The 13,113-nt window shown below is 41.2% G+C and overlaps 1 protein-coding gene across 1 annotated transcript in view; it reads left to right on the top strand.

The window, feature by feature from the left end:
* LOC110494268 (metabotropic glutamate receptor 2) overlaps nucleotides 1-13,113 on the top strand; it is a 63,084-nt gene that overhangs the window by 46,936 nt on the left and 3,035 nt on the right. The window contains exon 4 of the mRNA XM_021569208.3: nucleotides 6,884-7,947. Within this exon, the coding sequence (XP_021424883.2) occupies nucleotides 6,884-7,947 (1,064 nt within the window). The remainder of the gene's footprint in view (nucleotides 1-6,883; nucleotides 7,948-13,113) is intronic.

The raw sequence follows: 13,113 nt of genomic DNA, 5'->3' as shown, positions 1-13,113 counted from the left end.
ATGAAAATGAACCACCAGAAAAGCATCCTCCATTTGCTATTGAAGTGCATACAGATGACATGTCTTTTTTCCACTACTCTTGCTCTGAAAGATGTATGATAATGGCCTTTCTAAATCAAAACTAATTTCACACAAAAAAAATGTAGTATATGTAAAGACCAGATTAAATTGAGAATAGTCTGATGGGTGAGAATATTATCACTTGTGAATGATGCCCAGTGTGTGCAGTCTAAAAGGCAAGGAACAGTGTATGCACTTTTTCAAATCAGTCGCATGTATCATGTAGCCAAGCCCATAAGCCTATATGTTTTAGAGAGCCCATAGGCTGTAAGCCTATACGTTTTGGAGAGTCCAGAGCCCATAGCCTACAGAGCCTAGAGAAACATGTTCTTATAAGCCCAGTTATTGCGCAATCATGTGAGTTTTGACTGGACATTATTTAAAAGAGGATCCCAGTTTTCTCGTGCAGCTATATTTATTGCTAAATTCTTAAAATTATGCACATGGTCCCTCTCCCTCATGGTTGAACATTGAAAAGCTTGAGGTAAATGATGACACTGGGGCAGAATTGTTTTACAAATGGGACAGAAAATCTATAAAAACCATCACAGACAACCCTTTAATCATACATTCTGTCCTGGCATTGTGCAAACTGCATGAGCTGTTCGGACGAGAGGGATTCCTTTCCCCTAAAACCCCTTTATGGAACAATAGATTGATCCCTATGTTTTTCCAGAATAGTAACTTTAGACCATGGTCTGATAAGGGGATCACTCTTCTGGAACATTGTTACGAGGAGAGAGTTCTTATGTCTTTTGATCAGCTGAAACAGAAATACCACTTGCCTAACAGGGACTTCTTTAGCTACCTACAACTACGAAACTTTATTAGGGTGACTCAAGGGACAATGGAACCTACCTAAGATGTCACCTAATTAACAACTCTGCCACGCAGACCAACCACTGTTCAAGACCATTTCCTGTGTATACGATGCTCTTATGTCAGGACTAACACTGCCCGGGCTAGATAAACCCCGACTTAGATGGGAAAAAGATCTGGGTATTGATCTTGATGAGGATCTATGGCGTGACCTATGCAGGGATGGTGTTACATCCACATTGAACTCCAGATACAGGCTGATCCAGTTTAATTTCCTCCATCAGCTCTATATCACCCCATCTAGACTGCACAAGTTCAACCCAGATATCTCCTCCCTATGTTTTAGATGTGGCTCAGGTGAAGGAACATTCCTCCATTCCACTTGGCAGTGTTCAAAACTACACGGTTTCTGGTAGGGGGTATGCGATACCATATCCTCAATTCACGGGGTTGCATTCCCTTTAGACCCGGAGGTCTGTCTACTGGGTAACTTTACTAACACCAATCTTAGGCAAAGCCATACTATAAAGCTAACAGAAATATTGCTAGCGATCGCCAAGAAATGTATTGCCTTGAAATGGATATTGGATTCCTCCCTGCCAGTTGCAATGTGGCTATCGGAAGTTAATAGTTGTATCCCTTTGGAGAAAATCAGTTACTGCTTGAGGAATAAGTTAAAGACATTTTACAGAATTTGGCAACCTTTTATTGACTATATGGAGAATCTCCCCCCACATCTCATTGATTGAATCTATATATAATCCTCACATAATGTTTCACACATAATGTATAATATGTAGCCTATGTAGTGATCCAATGTCTCGTTATTATTTTTTTCTTATTGTATGTTTGTATATATAATTATAATTATAATTATTTTTTTGCTACGCTCGTCTGTTACTGTCACTTTGTCCCATCGTTGTCTAATATCTTTTCACTTTTGTTTTGAATGTTCTTAATTGGAAAATGCAAAAAATATATATATGAAAATAAATCAAATAAAAATGATGCATATCAATCTGTTTTACGAACGGTGTAGCATACCTGGCGTATTTAAAACGTAACCTCCATTCACTATTCAAGTGTGGGTCATTCTAAATAAAAAAATATTCCACACATATACAGCATTAGTAGGATATACGTAAATACCAGATAATAAATTGAGAGTAGTCTGATGGGTGAGAATATTATCCAGTGCTTGCCAAATTGTGAATGAGATACTGATGAAGTGTGTGCAGCCTGCCTTTAATGCAACTCAATTTCATTAGAGTTGCATCATGCAGCCTTAGAATATATTAGAAATCAAAACATATAGCCTAACGTTTGTATCACAACTAAATCTGCATGAATAACTCTAAATGAAGCATGTAGGAGGACCTGTTTCTTTGTCAACCACTCAACACAGAATAGCCGCATGTGCTCACTCCTTCGTAAATCGTTTGGATAAAATATCCTTTCTATGTTATTCAGCTATGTTCAATTGTATTGTTCTTACTATAAAATAATATAAAATAATGCCACGGGAATTATAAGCAAATCTCGCCTAATGAACTAGTGTAGCCTACAGCTATATGGCATAGCCAGATCAGGGCCTAACATATTGATGGCTCAGAATATGCTATTCTGCTCTTCTGAAATAGGCTACATTTTCTTCATACCATAATGTTTCTTTAGACCTGTCTAAAATAAATCATGGATTTATTGTGATAGTGTAGGCTATATTAAATGGATTTATTAGACTTTTTAAAACTGTACATGTTCCAAAGGTCCGCTAAGTGTGGAAGCCGGAGATGCTAAACGTGTTGATGTTAAATAAAGGTCAATTACTGTGAGACCTGCAGTGATTTGCATGACAATCACCAGCAGCTGACAACATTTCATGACCTCCGTAGTTTAACTGTATCCTCTCTTTAGAATATTGCCAGAGAACAAATAGACCATATTCAACTCGGTTTTTTAGTACTTCATTTGGTTTATCTATATTATCCTTTTCTCTAATTATCCTCTCACCACATAATGTTGAAAATGAAAACTACACTGCATGATATCTTGCAATCCTAATCTACCCATGAGTGCCCTGCTTGGTGACAAATTTGATTACATCAAATTAGATTCATTGTATCAATTCCTACCTAAACATAGGAACAGTCCTATGACTAATTCAAGTTGTTGTTTATAATACTGCTGAAGATAACAGCTTGCAACGATTCAATTTGCAAAGATGAAACATCCATGTCCAGCCTCACTCTCTGAGGCTCATTTTGTCACACATCTCATCTGCCTGGAGTGTGAGGACAGTGATTTGGCCCAGAACCTGGATATCACAAATAGGAATTACTGTACATTAACACTTTCATCAGGCATTGACACTATCATTCATGTGGTGAGCAGAGATAGTTAGCAAGTGTAACAGATCATTTATTTAAAACTCTATAGCATCAACACATCTGTACAACACCACCAAGCCAAATGCTCTGACTATCTAACTACTAAACTATTGACTGAGTAAGTAGTCTTAAAGTATTGATGGAGTAAAAGGCAATAATTTTTTCATGCATGAGTAATGGTGGGTGGTTTGAAGTCCATGAGGGTTGCTTTACCCAAGCAATCCATCTCAGCCGTTCATGGATTTTTAGATGGATCCCCAGGGGATCTTGCTGTCAGAAGACATCAGATTGGACTACAAGACTACAATCGTCCAATGGCCTGAAGTGTATGGACATCTGTGGGGAGAAGGCAGTACAGCAGGGTCACAAATGATCTTTCATCCATAGTAAAGCCATGTTTCCTCTAGTTAAAAGAAACGGGCCTATTCAGCTAAGAATGGTTCTAAAAAAATCCAATAAATACATTGATATTTCTATACATGGCTTGCAAATAGTTTTTCCATAGTTAGACATTATACATTTATTCATTTTCAATATTTTTGACATGGTACAAAGTGATTGTAACTGTTTATTCCAGGGTGATGAAGTAATGGATAATTAACAAGAGGCTATGCGTTCTAGGGAAATAATAAACAACGTGGAAGGTGTATTCCATGACGCGTGAGGTGAGTGGAACTGACCTTCCAAGGAGTTGCATTATTTTCCAGAGAACATATGGAGCCCGAGTTAATGATCCCTTTTATACCATGGCTATAATTAAGCAATAACGCCCTTGAACCCGGAGATTATCGTGTGTTATACTACGGGTGAGTCTAATCCCGGATGCTGATTGGTTAAAACCGTATTCCACAAATGAACACAGGATAAATCTATGACGTTGAAATGCCTATTTACTCTGTTCCATCTGACTGCACAATCCACTGTCTCATCAGATCAGCCAGGCAATTTATATACTAGATCTACTCAGGAAAAGCATCTAGACATGATCTCCCTTCTAGACTAGCATTTTGTTTTCAACAGTGGAGATTTTAATAACATTGCTGTCTGTCTCGCCAACATTTGCAACATTGTTTCAATATTGAAATTCGATCTCTAGCTGTCCTATGGTAATGAACGTTTCGGGAGTCGGGATGAGACAGACAGGCAGCTTTTTTAAACCAGTCGAAATCATGAATCAGCATAATTTTTATGGATATACTGTATTTTCTCATGTTTTGACCCAGTCGTTCATTCTAAATCATTCTATTCATTCGACGTTGCTATGCTAAACAAATCATTGGCATGTAGCTAGCTAGCAGACATGCAATAATGATGAGAAACAAGAATTACAATAAAGAATGATTTAATAAATATCCAATATTCCTACATAGGCAACAATTTATGGTTGGGGAGTCCGAGCTAACCAACCTAGCTGGTGATTTCTGGGAGAATCGTGAAGTTTCCGTTAATAGTGAAGTTTCCGTTGATGGCACGCCATTAGAAGAACTCTCCATGGTCCTGGAACTGGTTAGTGACTGCCAGTGATTTCCTCTTCTTTGGCGGAGAAAGGGACTTCCCCCTCACCTCGTTGCCAGCTAAAATGGTGCGCCAGCACTTTATGTTCTCCATGTTAGGGGCTGCCAATAACTATTGAGTGAGCTCTCACACCGATGGCCACTCACAGATATTTCCCTTGCCTCCAGGCCCGCATCGGATAACTTTTGCATTCTGAAGTTACTACCCAAGCGGGCTGGTCGTTGGTTATTTTCTCATGTTTTGACCCAGTAGTTCATTCTAATCATTCTATTAATTCGACTTTGCTATATAATTGTCATGTAGCTATCTATCTCAGATTAAATGATGAGAGACAATAACTTCAATAAATAAGGATTTAATAAATATCCAATAGGCCTACATATGCTGCCTTGCGCCGGTTTCCCTTGTGAATTATTCGTTTCACGTTCATTGTTCAATCTTAGGCTGGCTAGCCTACTCGCACCGGAGAGATGACATTTGTAAAATTATACATTGTTGCACAGGTCATAGAGGAGGGAGACTGGTAGGTTTATAAAACCCCCAACTGTTGCAAACCAAATAGTAGTGTGGAAAAATAATGTGTAGAAGCTTTTTTTTCCCAGTGGGAGATAAAGTTAATTAATTTCCTGCCTGCAACTGTGGAATTATGGTATTTTGCGGGAGTTGTTGTCCCCTATCAACCAATCAGGATCCAAACAACCCGTTCTATAATTTAACACATTTGCCTCTAGAAATGGCCATTTAGAGTAGAAATGTGTTCAACGCCAAGCACTCCCCCATTCTCATCAACGGGGCTGTAGTGGAGCAGATTGAGAGCTTCAAGTTCGTTGGTGTCCACATCACCAACAAACTGTCATGGTCCAAACACACCAAGACAGTAGTGAAGAGGGCACGACAACAACTATTCCCCCTCAAGAGACTGAAAAGATTTGTCAAGGGTCCTCAGATCCTCAAAAGGTTATACAGCTGCACCACTGGTTGCATCACCGCCTGGTATAGCAACTGTTTGGCATCCATCTACAAGGCGCTACAGAGGGTAGTCCGTATGGCCGATTACATCACTGGGGCCAAGCTTCCCGCCATCCAGGACCACTATAACATGAGGTGTCAGAGGAAGGCCCTACAAATTGCCAAAGACTCCAGCCACCCTAGTCATAGACTGTTCTCTCTGCTACCGCATGGTAAGCGGACTATTTGCATTGACCCCCCCCCCCCCCCCCCCCTTTTTATGTTGCTGCTAATGTTTATTATCTATTATCTATGCATAGTCACTTTACCCCTACATACATGTACATATTTACTTAATTACCTTGACTAACCTGTAGCCCCGCACATTGACTCAGTACCAGTTCCCCCTGTACATAGCCTTGTTACTAGATCGCTACAGTAGTTGCTGTGGTAACTAAACAAACAGATGTGCTTGTTTAGCTAACCAACCATTAGTCCTAGCTTGCTTTTACAAAAATCAAATTCAACAACACCAATAATGTTTTGAAATCGACTTTTGCTTTATAAAGCAATTCAAACAAAACATTAAGAATAAATTATAGCCATTGAATTCTACCATGGCGATATGCTATGCGTTATAGGGAAATCATTCCCTTCAAGCCAATAAGAAATGAGTATTCAACAATGCCATGGTATAATCTGCTGTAAACCCATAGTTTTTGGCACCTGAATAGTAAAACAGACTTCTGAATCGCATTCACATTCAAGTGCAATAAACCTGTGTCAAAGAAAACAGAGTCAACCTTCTGGCTTCAATTATGTAAATGCTGGGTTTGCACCTGTGTCCCCGATGCATCAGCCACTGTTCAATCCCATGTGGAAGGAATGGAATGTCAGAGGGGAGATACAGAGAGGTGAAGTGATGAAGCAGAAACAAGCTCATTCCATCAAAACATGTCGACGCCAAGATCCTTGGTTCATTGTACACATAATGCTAAGAAAGAAAAACACAATTCATTCAAAATACCAATCTTAGTCAGAGTTCAGAGGGTTGATCATATATTGTATTGTTATGGATAGACATTAATTTGCTTATTTGACTTTCAACTATCATAACACGTCCATGGTCTTCTCTTTCACAACTTCTCTTTCAGCTCCATTCCGTCCAGCAGACACAGAGAACATGGTGAGGTTCGATGCCTTTGGAGACAGCCTGGGCCGCTACAACATATTCCACTACCACAAAGAGGATGGGCGCTACGTCTACCATAAGGTGGGCTACTGGGCCCAGAGTCTGACCTTCAACACCAGCCAGATCCCCTGGGAGGGTCATGCTGTACCCACCTCCCAGTGTAGTGACCCCTGCAGGAAGAACGAGGTGAAAAGCATGCAGCCTGGAGATGTGTGCTGCTGGATCTGCATCCCTTGCCAATCCTACCAGTACCTGATGGATGAGTTCACCTGCGCCGACTGCAAGTTTGGCGAATGGCCCCTGGCCAACTTGACGGGCTGCTACAACCTGCCTGAGGAGTACATCCGCTGGGAGGACGCCTGGGCTATAGGCCCGGTTACCATCTCCTGCCTGGGCATGATGTGTACACTCTTCATCATTGGCCTCTTCCTCAAGCACAACGACACCCCCGTGGTGAAGGCCAGTGGGCGGGAAGTGTCCTACATTCTCCTGCTGGGTGTTCTGATGTGCTACAGCATGACTTTCATCTATATCGCAAAGCCCTCCATGGCTGTGTGTACCCTACGTCGACTTGGCCTGGGCACCTCCTTCGCTGTTTGCTACTCAGCGCTCCTCACCAAGACCAACCGCATCGCACGCATCTTCAGCGGAGTGAAGGATGGAGCCCAGCGGCCGAGGTTCATCAGCCCTGCCTCCCAGGTGGCCATCTGCGGGGGTCTGATCTCTTGCCAACTGGTGGTGGTGGTGGTCTGGCTGCTGGTGGAGACCCCGGGGGTCAGGAAGGAGGTGAGCCCAGAGAGGAGGGACATAGTTACCCTCAAGTGCAACAGCAAAGACTCCAGCATGCTCATGTCCCTCACCTACAACTGCATCCTCATCATCCTCTGTACCGTGTACGCCTTCAAGACCAGGAAGTGTCCAGAGAACTTCAACGAGGCCAAGTTCATTGGGTTCACCATGTACACCACCTGTATCATCTGGCTGGCCTTCCAGCCCATCTTCTACGTCACGGCCAGCGACTACAGGGTGAGTTACCAACTCTATGGGCCAGATTCAGACTTGAGATATGTTGTTTTAACTCTTTACACTCATGGGAAATGGCATATATATGGATAGGGCCAAATTTAAATGTTTCTTACATAATAAATATGAAAATACATAAGTATGGTAGCAATTGAAAGGGAACAGTTTGGAGTTAATAGGAACATCTGTTCATTCTGTCCAGAACAACCCGGGGTATGACGTCATGTTATCTTGTAACTGCACATCAAACACAGTGATCATAGATGTTGACACTGATATTACATGTGTTTTATGATTTGGAGATGTGAAGTTCACATTTGGACTCACGGGTGTTTGGCTTGTTTGTATGACATCAAAGCTGTATTTATTATAATCCTCGATATCTCATCTTTCAAAATACATTGAGTCATCTTAATCACTCAGAAAACAAAACATTTGCAAATGTTGCCCAATTACCGGGATGGGGGCAACTTCTTGTCACGCACGGTGCTCAAGTTCAGAATATCTGTCAGTTATACCCGTACACGGGTTTGAGTGTTTAAGGGCTACGTCAATAAAATATGGATTTAAGTAAAACATAAAAGACTCAAGTCCTTGTTAAGTCAACTTATCTCAAGTCTGAATAGAGCCCAGAGAGTTTGTTATTCTGGTATAAATAGTCAGTGCTTTTCCAAAGAATAACACCACAACATCAACACACTGCCTAACATATACAGTGCCTTGCGAAAGTATTCGCCCCCCTTGAACTTTGCGACCTTTTGCCACATTTCAGGCTTCAAACATAAAGATGTAAAACTGTATTTTTTTGTGAAGAATCAACAACAAGTGGGACACAATCATGAAGTGGAACGACATTTATTGGATATTTTAAACTTTTTTAACAAATCAAAAACTGAAGAATTGGGCGTGCAAAATTATTCAGCCCCCTTAAGTTAATACTTTGTAGCGCCACCTTTTGCTGCGATTACAGCTGTAAGTCGCTTGGGGTATGTCTCTATCAGTTTTGCACATCGAGAGACTGAATTTTTCCCCATTCCTCCTTGCAAAACAGCTCGAGCTCAGTGAGGTTGGATGGAGAGCATTTGTGAACAGCAGTTTTCAGTTCTTTCCACAGATTCTCGATTGGATTCAGGTCTGGACTTTGACTTGGCCATTCTAACACCTGGATATGTTTATTTTTGAACCATTCCGTTGTAGATTTTGCTTTATGTTTTGGATCATTGTCTTGTTGGAAGACAAATCTCCGTCCCAGTCTCAGGTCTTTTGCAGACTCCATCAGGTTTTCTTCCAGAATGGTCCTGTATTTGGCTCCATCCATCTTCCCATCAATTTTAACCATCTTCCCTGTCCCTGCTGAAGAAAAGCAGGCCCAAACCATGATGCTGCCACCACCATGTTTGACAGTGGGGATGGTGTGTTCAGGGTGATGAGCTGTGTTGCTTTTACGCCAAACATAACGTTTTGCATTGTTGCCAAAAAAAAAAGTTCAATTTTGGTTTCATCTGACCAGAGCACCTTCTTCCACATGTTTGGTGTGTCTCCCAGGTGGCTTGTGGCAAACTTTAAACGACACTTTTTATGGATATCTTTAAGAAATGGCTTTCTTCTTGCCACTCTTCCATAAAGGCCAGATTTGTGCAATATACGACTGATTGTTGTCCTATGGACAGAGTCTCCCACCTCAGCTGTAGATCTCTGCAGTTCATCCAGAGTGATCATGGGCCTCTTGGCTGCATCTCTGATCAGTCTCCTTGTATGAGCTGAAAGCTAAGAGGGACGGCCAAGTCTTGGTAGATTTGCAGTGGTCTGATACTCCTTCCATTTCAATATTATCGCTTGCACATTGCTCCTTGGGATGTTTAAAGCTTGGGAAATCTTTTTGTATCCAAATCCGGCTTTAAACTTCTTCACAACAGTATCTCGGACCTGCCTGGTGTGTTCCTTGTTCTTCATGATGCTCTCTGCGCTTTTAACGGACCTCTGAGACTCTCACAGTGCAGGTGCATTTATACGGAGACTTGATTACACACAGGTGGATTGTATTTATCATCATTAGTCATTTAGGTCAACATTGGATCATTCAGAGATCCTCACTGAACTTCTGGAGAGAGTTTGCTGCACTGAAAGTAAAGGGGCTGAATAATTTTGCACGCCCAATTTTTCAGTTTTTGATTTGTTAAAAAAGTTTGAAATATCCAATAAATGTCGTTCCACTTCATGATTGTGTCCCACTTGTTGTTGATTCTTCACAAAAAAATACAGTTTTATATCTTTATGTTTGAAGCCTGAAATGAGGCAAAAGGTCGCAAAGTTCAAGGGGGCCGAATACTTTCGCAAGGCACTGTATCTACTTTACAAGCTGAGGTTGAAGACACACAAAATGGATCCCTTTGATGTTAATTCTACTTGTGTTTTTCCTGTGTCCTAATAGTCATAAGTCAGGGAATGTGAGTTTGGCGCATTGAATCTTTTCTAAAGCACCTGCGAGTTGAGATGAGAGATATCAAATCCCTTTGAACACTTCTCTTCAACTTTGATAAAAGCAGCAGCTCTCTTTTCATGTGGCTGAAAAATCTGCTCCAGATGAGAACAAAGGCTCAGAGGAGATCATATCATATATGTTTTAATAGGTGGGATGGATTTGGACTGAAAACACGCTTGAAATCAGCTACTGAATGACAATTAGCATAGAGCAAACGATTAGTCAATGGATTTATTAAGTAATGCTCTCCAACATTGCGTTAATATTGTATGTGTATACTTTACACAAGTGTGTATGTGGTGTGTGGACAGCAGAGCAAAAAGCATAACAGCCTGAAAAATATTTCTGTGGCCAAGTGACCTAATCATACTTGGATTGTTAAGTCTTGAACCTAAAGATCTGATGACGGAGAGAGAGAGTTCCAGAAAGACATACTGAGCTCTGTGGTGTTTGGTTCCCTCTGGGATCCCTCTGTGGACTGGAGCTGGGGAGAGAGGCAGAGAGAGGTCCCCTGGTGACCCTATACCTCTGCAGACACAGATGGGCAGGCTGGAGAGCATGAGGTCTGGAGGTGGGACAGAACATCCCTGTGCGTAGTTGTGTGGAATGGAGTGTGAAAGAGCAGGACGTTGAGTCCCAGCTGTGTCCCGTGCGCTGGGATTATGGTATGTCTCTCAGGGCTTCAGAGGGACCCTACCTCATGGCAGAAGGGGGAGGGGAAAGAGTGGGACACGGACAGAACAGAGTGTCAGATCAACACAGATATCTAATCTGACCACTCTGATTATCTCTGGTGCAACTGAACTGAAACAGTGGCTCATGTGATTTGTTTTGTCTGCTGTGAGGGATATACAGTGCCTTGCAAAAGTATTCAGAACTCACATAATTAGTTAAATAAAGTCTGCCTGTGTATAATCTAAGTGTCATATGATCTCAGTATACAGTGGCGCAAAAAAGTATTTAGTCAGCCACCAATTGTGCAAGTTCTCCCACTTAAAAAGATGAGAGAGGCCTGTAATTTTCATCATAGGTACACTTCCACTATGACAGACAAAGTGAGAAAAAAAATCCAGAAAATCACATTGTAGGATTTAATGAATTTATTTGCAAATTATGGTGGAAAATAAGTATTTGGTCAATAACACAAGTTTATCTCAATACTTTGTTATATACCCTTTGTTGGCAATGACAGAGGTCAAACATTCTTCACAAGGTTCACACACTGTTGCTGGTATTTTGGCCCATTCCTCCATGCAGATCTCCTCTAGAGCAGTGATGTTTTGGGGCTGTTGTTGGGCAACACAGATTTTCAACTCCTTCCAAAGATTTTCTATGGGGTTGAGATCTGGAGACTGGCCGAGAACACCATCCATTTTCATTGGCAGGGACTGGGAAAACTGGTCAGAATAGAAGGATTGATGGATGGCGCTGAATACAGGGAAATTCTTGAGGGAAACCTGTTTCAGTCTTCCAGAGATTTGAGACTGGGACAGAGGTTCACCTTCCAGCAGTACAATACCCTAAGCATACTGCTAAAGCAACACTCGAGAGGTTTAAGGGGAAACATTTAAATGTCTTGAAATGGCCTAGTCAAAGCTCAGACCTTAATCCAATACAGATTGCTGTACACCAGCAGAACCCATCCAATTTGAAGAATGGGCAAAAATCCCAGAGGGGGGTGGGGGGGGGGGGGGGGGTGAATAGTTATGCACACTCAAGTTCTGTTTTTTTGTCTTATTTCTTGTTTGCTTCACAATAAATAAATAACATTGACATCTTCAAAGTGGTAGGCATGTTGTGTAAATCAAACGATACAAACCCCCCAAAAGTCCATTTTAATTCAAGGTTGTAAGGCAAAAAAATATGAAAAATGCCAAGGGGGTGAATACTTTCGCAAGCCACTGTGTCACTGTGCTGTGTTCTTTCTGCTACACTCTTGCTATGAGATGGTTGTCCTCACACCCTGAGATTTCAGAAATCTCTGCTTGAATAATCAAATAGTAATTTGCATATGTCATCCATGAAATGTTTAAGCAGGCAAAATATGGTGTACTGAGGCGTGAATTACAACATGATTACCAAATGAAATATTAAAGATGTCATCCCTGATAGGGACAAGCAGCTTTTTCTCCAACCTCTGTGACATAGGTTAACAAAGGTGATGAAACATCAGTCATATCCAAAGGCTAAGAGTGCCTGTGTTTCATGTAACCCATAGATCAGAAGTATCTACATTTGATTCCTCAAGATTTCTTTTAAATCATGGATGCCAAAAATGTGGTTCAACAAGAATTTATGCATCCACACGCATCTCAGTGTTGGCCACTCATCCCTGCCTTCGCAAAATGTCTTTTTTTTTTACTAACCACATCGCATTTTGGAATGTAGTCTATACCAAATGTTTTTAAGTCCATTTGCAAATGTTTCATTATGAGGTAATGATTAATAATGGTGTACTAGCCTACAATTCTCTTGACATGTTGTTTTAATTATTGTGATAGGCTCATGTTTTACTGGTACGGCGTACCCCCACTGTGACATTTTGCCAGGAAGCCTTACCGGAACATACCGCCCTACTTTCACCCCTGTTCCTGAGTTAATTATGCAATTAACATCCCATAATCTTTATTGTCATGTATAAAATTGTCCAGTTGCCCAATATTTTGGCTACCATGGCTAGAAGAAAG

Source organism: Oncorhynchus mykiss, chromosome 17 (assembly GCF_057628025.1).
Source record: "Oncorhynchus mykiss isolate SJ-2025 chromosome 17, ASM5762802v1, whole genome shotgun sequence".
Classification (NCBI taxonomy): Eukaryota; Metazoa; Chordata; class Actinopteri; order Salmoniformes; family Salmonidae; genus Oncorhynchus; species Oncorhynchus mykiss.
This window is presented reverse-complemented; position numbering and strand designations above follow the sequence as displayed.